General features: G+C 36.6%; 2 protein-coding genes across 2 annotated transcripts; one reads left to right on the top strand and one right to left on the bottom strand.

Annotated features, from left to right (window-relative positions):
• Positions 1-6,779: 6,779 nt before the first annotated feature.
• On the bottom strand, positions 6,780-7,309 carry H2AFX_2 (Histone H2AX; the record flags this gene model as incomplete). The annotated part of the gene is made up of 1 exon (XM_012943621.2): positions 6,780-7,309. Exon 1 carries the CDS (start codon positions 7,155-7,157, stop codon positions 6,780-6,782), a length of 378 nt encoding a protein of 125 aa, XP_012799075.1. The 5' UTR covers positions 7,158-7,309.
• Positions 7,269-16,935, top strand: MS3_00006286 (uncharacterized protein). The gene is made up of 3 exons (XM_051214415.1): positions 7,269-7,804; positions 7,838-7,882; positions 7,921-16,935. The coding sequence occupies exon 3, from the start codon at positions 9,310-9,312 to the stop codon at positions 9,718-9,720; it is 411 nt and encodes a 136-aa protein (XP_051067585.1). The 5' UTR covers positions 7,269-7,804; positions 7,838-7,882; positions 7,921-9,309; the 3' UTR covers positions 9,721-16,935.
• Positions 16,936-17,950: the final 1,015 nt, after the last annotated feature.

The raw sequence follows: 17,950 nt of genomic DNA on the forward strand, positions 1-17,950 counted from the left end.
AAGGAATATATAATGTTTCACAATCAAATCTACACTAAATGCTTGTCCAGTCATACTCAGACGTTGACCTTATTAAGTAGAATAACGCGAATCAGTAAGATGTGAATCACGTTATAAGTTCACAATGTGAATAAGAATAAATGACAAACTATTCGTTCAAAAAGTGACGAATATTCGTATAGATAACTATAATCACTTCATCATAGGTAAACCTGTTCTGTATACAGATGATCTCATCGTAAAATGCTCATTTTCTCCTCACGAGCTTAGCTTAGTATAAAGCCCACTAAGATCGCATTATGGTACTCAAAATCAAATTCGAATAACAGCAATTCTAAATGTGATTAGTATTGCTTCAGTGAATATCCTCCCAATTTCAACTATATCACAAATGATCAGATGCTATCTAGAATTCATTCAGTGATAGAATTTCAAACTAAATATTCCTAGAATCTGTTCTTCACAGTACAGGTCACAATCCGAATTTCTAAGTCTCAACAACGCGGTTGTATACCACATAATCTCCATAACAATGACTTAATAACTTATTGTAAACAGCATGGGTCCGACCACTTCCAGAATATTATATTTCTATTCTGAGTAGTTTTTGCTACCGTTTAAAATTCACATTTGTATGAACGACTGTATCTTAAACTATGAGTTTAGATGCGTTCAATTAGGTCTATACCCTTTGTCATATCAGCGTTTTAGAATTGCCCTCCACTTCGTTATTCACTCACAAACATGGATTCCTTTTCCTCCAACGAAGGAAATAATAGATCACTACTACTAATCACTATCATTATAATATTAATGACAAATATCCTATCAAAACAATTCATGAAGCCCATACTTTCAAACAATTTACATTTGTGTCTGTATCCTTTAAATATTTTATTCCTTTACGTATCAAACTGGTCACACCTATAAATCACCATCCGTTCAATGATGATTTTAATAGTATAATTTGGTTCTTTTTCGGTAACAAATATTTCTGACTTAATAACTTAGGGTAAACTACAAAATCAATGGAATAGAAACTATTTGATTAACCTTTAATTGATACTCAATTGTAAGATCATGAGATGTTGAATAAAAAAAGCGTTGCATTGTTTCATGTATGATTTTCACGAGAATAATAAATATAGCTAAATAAGCAATGGACAAATGGAGAAACAGCATTACAAAGCTTCAATACAACCTTCCTTCGACATGCTGTCAAACTCAACCAATTCTAGATGGCTCTCAATAATAAGTTCCGAGCCTTACAAGATCTGCTGAAAGAAGAAACTACGATGGAGGACAACTGCAAAGGGATCAAAGGAGCACTGACTTCAACGCTTCAGGAACTGCCGGGCCTCAAGAAGCATCATCATAAGGAATTCATCTCTATGGAAACACTGGAAAAAATTCAAGGGAGGAAGAACAAGAGAGTAAGGAGGAGGATCACCCTTGAACAATCGATTGAATGGGACTCGTCACTATACATCAACTTGCTTGACTAAGAGAAAGCGTTTGACAGTGTGTATAGGAAAACATCATGGGACCATCTTCGATATCATGGTGTACATGAGATCGTCGACATCATCCAAAATTTTAATTGACGGACTACAGCACAAACTTGTGCATGGATGACAGCTGACTAATGCAATACGAGTGGTTGACTGGATTATGAAGACCTCGACATCGTAGGGAAAGCACTGAATATAATCAACAGTTTGAACTTCACACATGACCTGGCCCTTTTATCCCAAACACACGAACCAATGAAAATGAAGACTACTAATGTAGCAGCAGCCTCTGTAGCAGTAGACCTCAACATACACAAGGGAAAAAACAAGATCCTCAAATGCAACATAGAGAACATCAACTAAACCAACCACAATTGATGGAGAAACTCTGGAAGACGTGGAATCTTTCACGTACCTGAGAAGCATCATAGACGAACAAGGAGTATTCGATGCAAACGTAAAGGTTAGTATTGGCAAAGCAAGGACAGCATTCGTATACTTTAAGATCATATGGAACGTAAAACATTTGCTAACCAATATCAGAGTTATAATCTTCAAGGCGAACGTCGAGACCGTTCTTCTGTAAGGAGCTGGAACTTAGGGAACTACCACAACCATAATAAAAAAGTACAAGTATTTGTAATCGATTGTCTACACAAGATACTCAGTGTCCTTTGGCCGTATACCAATAGCAACAATCTACTCTGGGAGAGAACAGACCAACTCCCAGCTGAAGAGGAAATTAGGAAAAGATGTTGGGACTGGATAGAACATACATTACGGAAATCACCTAACTGCATCAGGTTGCAAGCTGCAACTTGTAACCCTGAAGTGAAAAGGAAAAGCGGAAGACCAAGGAGCACACTGCGTCAAGAATTGGAGCGGACATGGAAAGGATGAATAGGAACTGGAAAGGATTACCCAGGACAGAGTTCGATGGAGAATGCTGTTTGGTGGCTTATACTACTTCACGAGGAATAACAGATGTAAATATTTAAGCATCTCAAAGCTTTGCACTCTTTACTTCTAATCAACTAAAATGCAGAGAAACATTTGAACTTATCATAGGACCGAAAAAATCATTTGAATGTAATGTTAATTAAAATTGAATATTCAGTCCCATAGTCGTGATTTCAAACCCAATCCATTAGCAACTCAATAAATTTAAATTCGAATCTCGCAGGGGGTGAGGTCGTGGATGAGCTCTGCTAAGGAGTCCCACAATAGGACGAAATGGCCGTCGAGTGCTTCCAGGTTTCCAAAGGTGGTGGTCTAACATCAATCGGTTCATGATCTCAATCATAAACAGTTTTCATTGTTTTCTAACTTTAAATGATACATTACTTTGTTTGACAATGATCGGACTTTGTATAAATCAGTCTCGCTTATTTCTCAACATTAATTCCTTAAATAAAAGTTGATGTATACGATGTGTTTTTTTTAAATCTTATTACTTGGCAAATAACGTTTTATTACATCATTACACAGGATTGAACAAACCAACTTTCTAAAGTTTGGATTATTGATCCATCTGATTACAAAACACGTCGCATATTATTTCAAAACTGTTACGACAACCCACATTTTACCAATGTAATTTTACAGTATTAACTTAGATCACATCCTACTCTCTCGCCTATTTTCTTCACACTATGTCTCTTTTTCACCCATTCCATAAAACTAATCATATTCGGACAAACAAAGACATAGGTCAAATGACCAACAAAGTGAATCAATATATAGAAAAAGGTCAGTTTCTAGACTAAATAGGTCAGAGTTCATTTGAATTTTTGTCTTAATAGATTTAGCAATGCGTAAGAATCTTTAACACAATCCCGATTATGATAAGTCGTGGATTGATTGAATTTAGATATTAACACCATTGGATCCCTATTCAGTGGTCTAGGGATTAGGTGTTCGCTCGCAAAACCAAAGGTCCTGGGTTCGAGTCCCGACTGGGGAATCATAGATGCGTATTGCTTGAGAGCCCCATACTAAGACGAGACGGCCTCCCAGTGCTTCCAGATTTTCAATGGTGGTCTAACAGTGATCGGTTCATGAAACATTTATGTATTTTCGTCATATACGATACATAAGTTAGAATTTAATGCTCTACATTTCTATGTTCATCAAACATTTGATGAATAACGACTATTGCCTAATCATATTGATGAATAACCATTTCGCTCCCGATACAGATGATTAGTTTAACTGAAAACAAACAAATCTAGAAAAAATTACATCACCCACTGGAAATTAGCTCTTTCAATTTCACTCAGAAACACTCACATAGAATGTCTGAAGTGTAAAACGTTAGAAGGATAGTAAAGTCAACAATTACAAATGAATGTAACCCGAACTAGGTTTGGATTAGACCGAAACTGATTGAAACTAATATATAATAGAACCGATCATCTACCTTAATTGTAAACACAAATACAAAGAAAAATCAAAAAAGTACAATATTCACCAACCGGTTTTCTAATACTAGATCTATCGCAAAACTATGAAGCAACTACTCAGACAAACTATTATTAACTGAGATTTCTTTTAAATTTGTCTTCTCTACAGCCATATGTATTGGCTTCGGTTGATCTTACAAATAGAAGAATTAACATGAAGCCAAGAAAAAATTTATAACCAGACCTCCATTACTATTTTGAGCAGTTTTCAAGTAATATGTTTTTTGAAGTGATCATAATAATGACTGATGCAACTTATTATCAAATGAAATCATTACTAAATTTCGACTTATTAACTGAAATGAAATCAAGATGTGTGTTTTTATCAATAAGAAGTAATTTCAACCAAGTCGACGATAAGATTTATCTCGAAATAAAGCCAACCTTTTGGGAAGTAATGAACAGCTAGTGAATTCAAAGTTAATTGATAAAAGGGTAAGTAGACTTCATATCCCCTGTCGTCGTTACTTCAACTACGTAAGTAGTAGACAGTATCAGTGAGCAATAAACTGCATTATTCCTATCGGTACAATTACGTGGAATAACTTGTTATGGCTAATATGAATTAGTAATTCTTTATTCTTATGTTTACTTTGTAGAGTTTAGTGCTGCTACATGATTCATCCAACTTTGGGACTAAGACCTACAGCAAACTAATGGGTCATTTTTGCATTCATAGGAATTGTATTCTTTTCGTAGTGAATTGTGACCTTCAGCAAATATGCGTCTTGTGTTCATTTCCTTGTGATTCTGCTCTTATGCGCTTTGTGTTTTTGTCTGTCACTCACCATTTATCCGATGCCTGTCCCTTTGTCACACTACATATTGTCTATTTTGAAATGTAGTAATGCTTGTCTATCTGAGTAAACGGATGCCTGCGGCAAACTAATCCAACTCAATCCGTATTTGGCTTTTATTACCACTATAGCTCGAACAGGTTTAGCCTAAGTGTAGTATACGGAACACGACAGATAGATATTCATTCCTTCAGGCCATTAAAACTTGCTGTATGTCTCTAACATGTTTCCACTTTACGTAAAAGTCTCTAGGTCAACTCACTTTAAATATTTAACAAGACTCTTTGTAATGTTTAAGACCATTGAATAATATCAAGTTTTAGTCGTAATAAACTGACGAATGCTAATTTAGTAATTATTAAATATGTTAATTATAGACGAATCAACTATCCTTACCACTTATTTAAGGAACGTCATACACAGAAATCTCGAATGCCTGTTGCTGGTTAAAAGTATAACCCACATAAATTATGTAATATTTTTGGGACCCGTCCTATTGTGGGACTCCTCAGCTGTACACATCCACATCGAGATTCGAACCCAGAACCTACTTGTTCCGCGCGCGATCACTTAACCACTAGGCCACTGAGCTGGTTGGATGGAGAACGCTGGTGAGTGGCCTATGCTCCTTCACGAGGAGTAACAGGCGTAATTAATTTTTGGAATTTGAAGTAAATTTAACTGATAGAAGTTTGTTAGAGTACACACTATATTGTCTTTTGAATAGTAGATCAGCCACTTATATGAAGTTTTTAAAACTGTATAATTAGATTCAAATATAGAAGTAAATTATCTTCCTCCTAATTCTAAAAGAGCTTTAGAAATTATTATTCCTATAAAAATTAGATTTTCTTCAGACTGTTTCATTTTCCTACCAAACTTGATGCATTATTTATTTATTTAGTCTACAACTTAAGGGTTTCTGATTATTAATTTGGATAAAACTTAGTACTGGTTTACTTGATAATATCACTTTTGACCAGTAAATCCCTACTTGCATCATAACCAGACATGAGACATTGTGTGGCTAAAGTAATTTATCACAGATAAATAAAATATCATACGCCTTAAAACTTTTTAAATTGCCGATTATAAACCTAGTTTTCATACTCATAGTTGTTTATTTCTACTCAATACCATAATTTGCTGTGCTGTTACTATCGAATTACATAAATACTACGGAAACTTTAGAGAGAGGGAAAAACGTCTTTCAACAGCAGTCTAAAGTCTGAGAAAGCGAAGTAGATCCTATAGCATTTTCTATCATAGGATATGCCACACTAAAATATGATATTTCCTTTTGGCCATCATAAACACTTTCCAGAATACCATACATAAACAACTAAAGTAATTTCATGACTTGAAGCATGACAAAACATAATACCTACTCATAAATACATCACGTGACGACTGATCTGAATTAGATCAAATCGGTATTCAAATCAACAGTTAATTCCGATCAGTAATATGGACAATTAATATCCATTAAATAAATACCTCTGCATATCAGCTTTTGACTGAGTAACGTCTCAAGATATGGGTGTTGAGATTTGACCTTGCTAATATATCGAACAGATATACCATGTAACACGGAAGACATCTTTTAGAAGCCTTAATCAATCACCATCAAAAGTAATCGACGTTCAACCAGAAACGATATCGAGGCAGTTTTACAACTGATGAAATGGATCTAATACTAATTTGTCGTTTTCTGACGTATTTTAAAGGATGGAACTAGAAAAGAAGGCCCAGGACAGATTGAGTTGGAGAATGCTGGTCGGCGACCTATGCTCCATTAGGAGTAACAGGCGTAAGTAAGATGTATTTTAAATCCAACATTTTGTTTTCTTCTAACTAACTACAGGGACTACATATCCAGCACGAAAACCCAATATCTGCATAAAGAATTCCATCGTTTTTATATTTACACATTTACTTTATTTATTGTTTGTTCAAAATTAAATTACTGTGAAACAAATTAATGAGTGTATAAACTCACAAATGTCTTCTTATGTTTTTGGTTTTTCAGCTTTCTTAGGAAGAAGTACAGCCTGAATATTTGGTAAAACTCCACCTTGTGCTATTGTAACTCCACCCAATAATTTGTTTAATTCTTCATCATTTCTTATAGCTAATTGTAGATGACGAGGAATTATACGTGTCTTCTTATTGTCTCTTGCTGCATTGCCAGCTAATTCCAACACTTCAGCAGCTAGATACTCTAGAACGGCTGCTAAATAAACTGGAGCACCAGCTCCAACACGTTCAGCATAATTGCCCTTTCTCAGGAGTCTATGAACACGACCAACAGGAAATTGTAATCCAGCACGAGCTGATCGACTTTTTGCCCTAGCGCGCGTCTTACCACCTTTTCCCCGTCCGCTCATGATGCCGCGTTACGGATATTTATTTAGTTAATTTCTAGTACTGAGATAATAAACACCAGTGCTATTGTTGTCAAGGCCCATGAGCTATTGATCGGAATAGCATAGATTATTTAAGTTTAGCCGATTTATTATAATCCGATTGGTCATTAACTAGAATCGCAGATAGACATTCAATATACATTCCAATACCGTAATACTACGTACAGATGTAATATTGATTTTTTTATAATCACGATATCTATGGCTGTCTGTTTTCTAGTAAGTCGATACAACTAAACATTAATATTAGTGATAGACAGACATTCACTTGCTTATATCAGTTAACTATATTGAAGTAACTCATAGAGCAACGTTGGAAGATTTCGTCTGTTGTTTTTTTTAAATTTAGCATGTTCTGATAGCTTTCTAGTATTTGCTGGTTCACTTTCATTTACGATTTAATCTCAACAGTTATTGTACTAAATGGTCACTTATTACATCAACAATCACTATGATGTAATCTGGGTTGTGTAGTAGACCTTGATAGGATCAGGTACATAGATGAATTGTCAATGTTATTTGTATGCGATTCGGACTCAAATAATTTACTTCCCATGTATGAAGGAATAGAACTGATATTACTCGACGCACATGAAAAAAGTAAGACGGTAGGTGAAGATTTATTTACGTAATAACAACAGATCTTGTGTTTCGCAACCGACACTACTTATGCCTTGTGATCTCAGGTAAATTGATTATTCCGGCGGCAATCAATATTCACTAGTTAATACGTGTATATGTTTGAAGTTCACGAACAAAAAGTACAATTTTATTTCAACAAACTGAGTTACTATGAATCTCATTTTGTTAAGGAACACATTACAACTAGTATTGTAGAAACATCACAAAAATAGTACCAGTTATTAACAGTCCTATCTCTAATTATACAATCAGTCAGCTACAACGTAGGACCAGGCACACATGTGCATCGGTCCAAGTTGCCATACTTCATTAGCACAATAAGATGAACACCGAATTCATAGAAGTAGTGAATTCAGTGGTGGTAACATATAAAAGAAAGATTGAATATGAGGACTTAGTACGGGAAGATGTGAAGCGATTTTAATGTCATAGTTTAAAGGAAGACAGAAAGTGTATATACTACACCATTGTGATCGATTCTGAACCATGTCACCCAAGGTCTTCAACCATTTGATACGATAGTCACGAGGACTCCAACCAAATAGTCTGCATCTACCATCATGAATAAGACTAGAAGTTAGTGACCTCATGCACTGATACCACATTTTGGTTTGACCGTCCCTAACTTTCTTCCAACCATCTCCAACAATAGCCAGCATTGCACGTCGTGGTAATCGGTGTTCGGGCATAGGCAACACGTGGCCCAACCAACTCAATAGATGAAGATTCTTAACCTCTAATTATACAATCTGATAAGAACGTTCAAGTAAAACAGATTCATGAATAAGAAATGAATGGCCATTAGATCTCCAAAATACAAAATTGCGTTTTGCATGACCTACCAGAATGAGAAAAGCGACAGAGAACCTCATAAACAGATCAATTACTAGATCGACGTAATATTTATTAAGTTTTAATCAAGTAACTGATTACCAGATCCATCCCAATATAGAGATGTAACAAATCTGTAGCTAGTAGTAACAACTTCACAAGAGAGCTCAGATTATCAAAACAAATGTGGGTGACCTTAAGTGCAACAGCGATATCTTAATATATCATTTAGTCGAATTGTTCTTTAAGCCTAACTACGTGACCCAATGAAGAAACTTTTCCGTGAATAGAACAGCAAATATACTATATTATCGGTTTATGTAAGTAAATAATACTACATTAAACGTAACTCATATTACTGGTTGGAAAACCATCAGTCTGAACCCTATAAAGAAACACGGTATTAGAGCTCAAGCGATAGGTTAATAAATTTCAAGGCTGAATGAAGTAGACATTCACATCTAGGTCATAATTATCTAATGGACCAATAGAGAAGTGGATGATTCTGACATCAAATAGAAATGACACGAAGTCATTTATGTCAATTTTCTAAGTGCTGATTGGTCAATATATGCCCCACTTATATATATAATACGAGTGACTGGGTTAATGTGTTGTCATCGTCTCTCGGTGTTTCGGAATGGCACGAACTAAACAAACCGCTCGCAAGTCAACTGGAGGTAAGGCGCCTCGAAAGCAGCTAGCCACCAAGGCTGCGCGCAAAAGTGCCCCAGCTACCGGGGGCGTGAAGAAGCCACATAGGTACAGACCTGGAACCGTCGCACTCCGAGAAATCCGTCGTTACCAGAAGAGTACCGAACTTCTGATTCGTAAACTCCCATTCCAGCGTTTGGTCCGAGAAATTGCCCAAGACTTCAAAACCGATCTACGATTCCAGAGTTCAGCCGTGTCTGCTCTTCAGGAGGCCAGTGAAGCGTACTTGGTTGGACTGTTTGAAGATACAAACTTGTGTGCTATCCATGCTAAGCGTGTCACTATTATGCCAAAAGATATCCAGTTGGCACGACGTATCCGTGGTGAACGAGCCTAAACACAGCAAATATGAATTGGAACCCAGAGAACGATGCAAAGGCCCTTTTTAGGGCCACTAAAATTTGATTACCGTCTCCTATGTATTCATGAAACTGTTCCGTCGTGCTGTGCGTGCGTGGTGGGTATAGCGAACCATCATTAAAAACCATGTGTATTGTGACGAGGGTGTATGAGGACCTGCCATCTTTCCCGTTAAAACTACCGTTTGAGATCTGCCAGCCAGAGGAACAGGGCATTCTGTTTGTAATTGGATCGAGGTTAGATATTCGTGGCGCGATAGTCGTTAGGAATTCAATGAAGCGACCTCATCTCGACGAACTGTATAGTCATAAAGTACTAATTCCCCTAGGAAGTGTGGTCACGAGTAACCAAGACGACGGTAAGTGCGTATGCAGATGGTTATCGTTGTCAGGTTGTCTACTTTGTTACAGTATGGTGTAAGTCGTAAGTAAGTTCTGCTTATCATGAGCCGGGCATGTTCGGCGGTCAATACGTCTGTTTCAATATCGGTCCGACCTCCGTGTTGGCGCTCAGGCTGTGCATCTGCTTAAGGACCTTCAATGACGATATATTTTGGCATGTAGTCTGATAAGATGTAGAATAACGTTTTAAATTGTCGCTCATTGAAGTTTTCTGCGTTCTTAGTCAGTTTTATTTAGAATAACTTACTATGCAAGACGATGTTGCAAATTACACCGACCGGGTCGCTATTTGACATGTTATTATACATCATAGATGTCTCTAGTAGGAACGACGCGATTAGTCCGAAAGTCCTAATTTTGTGTAGTGCTTTGTCAGTTTGTTTATTAAGGTTAAATATCGGATTTATGAACGAAAATCATTCGTATTGAGAAATAGGGGGCATAAAAGGAAAGTTCTTAAGGATTTTATTTGAATATAGGAATCTGTCGACTGGAACGGTATCCGGAAATGTTGCTAACAAAAAAATGATCCACGGTATCAGAAGAAGGGATTTCAACGAAGAGAATTTTTTCAACGCAATCATTTACTTGAGCTGTACATTCGTATTTATATAGTTATGTGGAGTATGTATTGAATATATTCACTCTTAATCACTGGACAGTGGACACTCTTGGTCGAATTTTCCCAGACCGATCGGCTACGTGTAGATGAGGTGCATTTATTTAGTGGGAAATCCGCAACGTAAATCAGATGTATAGATCATTTTCAGTAACACTACTTTGTAGGTATCAGTACTAAGGTTGAGTTTCAAATAAACTGAGTATCACGTTTACTACTTTATTTGTGTATTTCATTCTATTTCGCAATGAACGTGTTCATTCCCGTTTAATTAGAAGGCTAAGCAATTTACGTTACGGTCATCTGGTTATAGACTTCATAGTGTTAATGTCAGCCAGGTTTTCTATGCGCCTTAGTATCCAGGATCATCACCAAGGTTGTTGTATATGGATTATGGTACATGAACGTATTAATACTCACTCCTTTCAGTTTGTATATTGTTTCCAATGTATTATAGCCAGAATGATTTTCTTCTAAACTATGTTAAAAAGACATTGTATCTTGTGTGAAAACTCAGTTTTTGTACAATAATTTCACTCGATCGGACAACATTTTTCGATATCATTAATTCGTGACGCTGACTACTTGGAGCTTGTTTTAAGTGAGAAGCTTTGATCATTATTTGGACAACATTAGAGCCCACACAAAGCATTTCAAGATATTATCTAGTAGCAGTAAATAAATCCAAAATAAGTGGTCCTGTAGGTTCTCGACATTGGTACTGACCACTTTGGTTTTACCAAACACATCTAGCTGAAAGTGCTCGGTCACGCATCCGCACCAGATCATGAAAAGGTACGCATCAATTACAGCAGTTAGCCAGCTTAGATCAAACGCTTCTTGATATATCAATAACATTCCAAATATATCTTCGAACCTCTTCGTTTCTGACTTCGGATTCGACTGAGTTGGCATACTTCGATTAGAACGGTATTACTGGTAATTCCGAATACCTATGGCATCTTTAATATCTAACATTTATGTGAAGTAATCTATTCAATTTAACTGGAATGAACAAACTATTTGGTTTCTCATGAAATGATTATCTCTATAGTGGTTACTATAGCATCATAGCATCCAAATCAACAATTTAGTCTGAAACCGCAGTATCAAAGTCAACTAGCTAAGGCTTTCTCTATATAAAACACAAAGTGGACATCTTGGAAATAGCAATATTTTCCTATGTATTGTTAATGAAGACAGGGGAACAAACATGTCTCCAATTCTCAGCAGTGATTGTATTCACGTACGGTCATGGCAAAAATTTAATCAAGGCAAAATGCTAAGAATACTGAGATGGTGGAGATTTGTGGCTCAGGTGCATGATTTTGATGGAGTTTTGTTCTCTCTGATATTGTATCAAGACAAGTATCGCAAAAGGGAACGAAGATGACATGACAGAATAAACAAATTCGTACGACTAGCTTCTAATCCAAGGTGAAGAGAGTTCGCTCTCCCTCTCAGGATACTCTCACATGGTCACACGTATACAGCCACTGCAATGGAGGTCCTACGCAATGAATTCTCGCAGTGGACGTTTTGTTCGTTAAGTTGAGAGGACGAAATTCGAATGTCATGTGCGTAAACCGGCTTGGTGGGTGCGCACTGCTGAGGAGTCCCATACTAGGACGAAACGGCCGTCCAGTGCTTCCAAGTTTTTTATGGTCTAGCTTCAATGGACTCGTGGTTTCAACCTGTGAAACAAATAGGTATTTACTGCAATGCCCACCCCCTTGCGCAGTTGTAGGATTGCATTTCTAGAACAAAGTAGCTAAGTATAAGCCCCTAATTTTGACTAACTTTTTAAACTGAGTCAATCCGTAAATTAAAACAATTTCAACTAGTCACCGCAAAGTGAGCAGATAATTAATTTCCATTCATAAATATAAATTGCGTAAATTGAATCATTATGATTGACTCATGAATGGCCTTAGTTGATATAATATTACACACATCTGCATGTAAAAACAATTATATGCCTGTGTAAAACCTGAGGAGAACTGCTCACGTTTATATCTACTTCTAATCAAAAAGTCGCGTTGGGATTCACATCTACACGAAATCATTTTTTTTTTTAAAATAATCAGTCCGGTCAATTTCATATAATTTGGTCAGACACGTTAGTTCTTTGTTCCCAAACCTATAAATTATTCACACAATGGTTTACTGATAAATGCGACAAAAAACACACCCCTATTCTGTGATACATAATCCTGCAAACAAAGGGTATGACAAGAAGTAGATCCAGACGTGTTTTTTTACCAAAATCTTCTGGATTGGTGCTTTTTGACGGTCAAGGTCATTTGTTTGAATGCCCTAGTATGATTCACTGTGTGGTCTTAAAATCTATTGCATGTGGATAGAAAATACCAATGAATTTAATTTCCCTTAGTTTTTACTTTTGTCTGCCCGAAAATTTCTGGGCTCAGGTGTTTGAGTAAAATCTCACGCTAGGGAATTTTGTTAGTGGTTTATGAGATAATTTGATGTAAGCAATTTCTGAGCGCGAGAATATTGACAATGATTTATCATTGAATTCAATAAATCTGTGTATCCCAGTAGAACTTTCTAACATACTATTTTGTAAGGACTTATATCTAAGTCTCAGTATTGGCGGTGCGCTAATTACATACACTGGTATTTACTCATAATCATTTCGTTGAATGCTTTCGAAGGTTGAGGTAAGGGAGATAAATTAACCGATAATAAGAATCTGTGACAATTTTACTGTTGGCCTTTCGTGATGGCTATCTACAATCTTGCACAAGTGACTATTCAAAATCATTTCCTACGGACAATACATTTAATTTTATCCCGATTTAAGTGCATTCCATATTAATGGATTTCGAAAGCGGGTTTAAAACATTTAACAGCACTATTGTTGGTAGAAAGCGCGTTGTAGAGGATAATATATGCTATCGAGATTTGTTAAGGAACTGAAGAATTACTGTGAAATTATGGCAGTCTGTTTGGACAATGTTTTTGAAGATTTTATCGAATAGATTAAACAAATTACGCCAAACTTCTCCATCTGTAACACAAGTTAAAGTGAATAAAATTTCGAAAATACAACTGTATGATCAATGAGTACTTTGCATTAGTCATCTTCGATTTTGATGAATGTATGTGTTGTCGTGACTAATGGAGCGTTACCTCAGAATCAGAGAGATGATCGGAGTATTCAACTACGTTGAATCCATTCAGATAGAATCCAGGACAATGACGAAAAACCCATAATGAAACCAGATATGGAAGTTATTTAGTCTCATATTCCATAACAAGCCAAGCGAAAGTGGATCATTTAGAGCGCACAAGCATCTAAACAGCTTAATTTATCTTACGTAATTAATTAAAGTATTTCCTTTTATTAGTATCACGAACGAACCTAAGTTAGACAGGCATTGAAAATCTCAAAGCACTATAAGGGCATTTTTCTTATAGGACCCCCCTGGAGTAAGCTTCTAAGACGCTGCAGCCAAGTATTGAACGTAGGACCTTCAGCCTAGCTCAAGAAAACCACCCTCTAGATCTTCAACGGTTGTTGATATTAATAGACTCTCAGCAATCACCACAACCTTATACTGGTGATCAACATCTGATGAAGCATACAAATGTTAGGGATCTAATTAGATAAAATAGAAGGATTCACGCTCCGGTGTACGAAGGCAATTAACTTAGGATACACATAAAACAACAAAGAGTTATAAAATATCAGTAACGAGCCAACTCAAACCTTCCATCATAAACTTAGATAATTAGTTATAGACATTTATGATAAATAGTTTAGTAAGCATTCATTAATGATACAGACCATGTTGATCCTAACGGATAGAGATGGCTGCAGGATTTCGACAAATCATCAGCACGTCACAATATGAACCGACATGAAGCCATCTTCATTTGTAACCTCGTCATGAAGTAACATACGCATGAAATTAAAATGACCATTTCCACCGAGAATTTAATTTTTCTTGTTATTCGTGTTCAGTAAGGTCGATAGTTTTGTTTACTAGGGTGCCGAAAAACGTCGGATGAACTTCATTATGTGCATATCGTCATATTTTTTAAAGAAAACACTTTTAATCAAGTAATCAGAATTCCGTGCTAATGTATTTCAAATTCTTTTTGCCGGAGTTTTCGTTCCGACATGCCCCTACAGCCTTTTCTGTGTAACTCACACACGTTTACAAGATGTTTTTTAAACACGCACTAATGTTTTTCTTCTTTAGTTTCGAGCTCGATTAGAAAAGAAGAAGAACTTTAGAGTAAACACATCAATCACACACTTCTAACTTATTTAGACGGGTACAAGTTAATGATCGTACAGCTGCGAATTCAGTCCTCTCCCTAAAACTAGGGAATCTGAAATTTAATAATTTCAAGAAGTGATTGGTTTTCAGCACCATACAATTAGGTCATAAATAAGAATATGTGTTTACATTGACAATGAGCGTTGGAGACACACATGTTGCAAATGCAGTGAACAATAACAGATTTGAAATAATTTTATCAATAATATTGAAGACAAAATCTTTGGTAAAACGGTACGGTAGATATATGAATATTAGTGATTGTCCGAACGTAGTTTGGGCGCCGAGTATAGAGAAAACGCAATTCGTGGAAATTATGTATGAAATAATTCCAGAGACCGATATCAAAATCTGAGTACGATTAGATAAGCATCCAGTACAAATTTGTTTGCTAGACGTTATCTATTCTTTTACAACTTTGATTTTGACCACCAATTACCCTGAAGTGTTCCAGACAAGTTTGATGGACCAAACATTGAGATTACTTTAAATATAATTTTCATAAATAAGGTATGGAACTTCTTAACGTCCTTATGGTAAATATTTCGTATTAAACATGGTATTAGAGAAATCTTTCGTCAAGCAAACCGTAAGAACACAAGTATATACTGCATATCCTCAAAATAAGTAAAAATAATCTCAAGGGTTCATTAACTAGATGCATAGTCCCACTGATCCAGACCGTTAACGATACCTCACAATCTACATAAATCCTCACCATAACATTTCGCATAAGACTTAGCTGTCAAATAGAGTGGTTCATAACCAGCAATTGCAACAATCGCCACACACGTATACACCAGCCACGTGGTCTGGGGAATACGCATACTACAATCCCGCGTCTTACATTATTAGTTCCCATAATATCACCAAGTTGTGTGCCCTAAACATAATGTTCGGTATGGGAAAACCCAGGCGCTTCCACAAGCAGTAGGTAATTCCTAATCTGCAGTGTCGGCAATATCCTATACGAATGAAGGTCATTAGTTAGAATAACAGTTGAGGACAGTAACTACATATGTAGCGTAACTAAATTATTTCATTGCTTCGTATAATTAGGAAACTGTACACATGCAATACTACGCATCGCCATTACAATCACGTCCCTCACTGAAACCACTCGAAAATCCCGCTGGGTATGACGGACAACAACTTTGCATCGAATGCCCATGTTACTACTCTGCGGAATAAAAACTTCAGTCCCCTGCAAACTTACATCCTACGTTCCGTACTCCTCAATAACTTAACGAGGCAGTATCAAACACGAGACGTTTCCAATGAACATAACAACAAAAACTAAGAACAGACCGCCTTATTATCCCACTAACCAAATCACACCAATAGCTCAATCGTTAGCGTGTTAGGTCGGATAATCAAATCGCAAACAGACATACAAAATATATTTGATGTACATTCTCTTGAATAGACATAATTTATCACGAACAGGAAACTCGCACAAGAAACGAGTGATAATAATGGCCACCATAGCACTATACAAGTAAAGCGAACTGGACAAAACACCAAAGGTAGCAGAGAATAGAATCAAAGCAATACAAGTTTAGAATTTGACTGATAAGAAAAATCTTCAGCACAACGCTTACTGACTTCGATCTGCATCAGTTTAGGTTAACAACAGTTTACAGCTACCTACAAAACGACAAACACAACTTATATCCTTCCATCGCTCTCAAAATCCCAGGAAGTGGATCCATGGATAAATCCATTGGTTCCATATGGCTATTCATAGACACCTTCAATGTAGTGTGAAGTTAGTCAGCATAACATGCATAAACACATGTCAAGCGGATCTGTACATCACTAGTTCTAATCACCCCACCCAGCAAAACACCCCACAATCTCAATAGACATCCGTCCACCTAATCAGTAGACTCAACTACGACGTCTATAACCCCTCTCAGTAACCCAAAACTACGTGAGAAATGCAGTTAAGATATTTATAAACGAAAACTTATATTTCATATAGATAGCACAACCCATCACTAAAAAGGCAAGTATCAGGGAGTAGCCACAGCACATCTCGCTTATATAGGATTTTATGCCAACGATGTGTTGAGCATCTGGTTGTCTCAAGTTACAAGCACTGTTTCAACAGTCCATATCACTCATCACACTGCGTTCAGAAATGTAACAACTAGCATACACCTAAAAACAAAACAAACCTCAGTTAAAATGATCAGTTATTTCTAATATCTGATACCCAGAGTAATATTCACACGAAAACTAATCAAAGCACTAACTAAATATCTCGTTAAAAACACGGGTAACAGCGGTTAATAAAGCCCAAGCACAACCCATCCATTCGCTAAGATGTACCTCTAGCCAGCAGACCAACCGGGACGAGACCCTCCAAATGACTAAAGCAGACAACGTAACTAATCACCTCTACTTATTGATGCACTATGAGTCAATATTTCGTTATTGGCTACTGAGAAACAGTCTATATATCCTCAGTGCTCCGATTACTACAACGTCTCACTATCACCCAACAAGAAAATGTCGTACGACTACTAAAAGCCAACAGTTAGAAGACAGCTGGTGACAAGATCAATGCATTGGTCAAGCTACAACAGTTCAATATACACTGGAAAGTCCCCATTAACAAAGTTCGATGCAACATTCCCAGGACCGTGGTAACTTCAAAGCGACACATCCGAAAAAGCCATGATCGAGTAGCCTACATCAGGAAAGCTTACTCACAGTAGACTACTGTCCAGATGTTGTGCACACAATTGACGCCCATACTGCAGAAAACAATAGAATCAAACAAAACAAAATTGACTACGAATTACAGGTTTAAGATCATCTATCTCCTCATTTCTAAAGTAAAGGGGAGACTAAACTACTATCCTCAGACAA

This window comes from Schistosoma haematobium, chromosome 2 (genome assembly GCF_000699445.3).
Source record: "Schistosoma haematobium chromosome 2, whole genome shotgun sequence".
NCBI classification, from domain to species: domain Eukaryota; kingdom Metazoa; phylum Platyhelminthes; class Trematoda; order Strigeidida; family Schistosomatidae; genus Schistosoma; species Schistosoma haematobium.

Bases quoted from the DNA above. Each gene is read 5' to 3' on its own strand.
- MS3_00006286 (XM_051214415.1), top strand. From the start codon at position 9,310: ATGGCACGAACTAAACAAACCGCTCGCAAGTCAACTGGAGGTAAGGCG.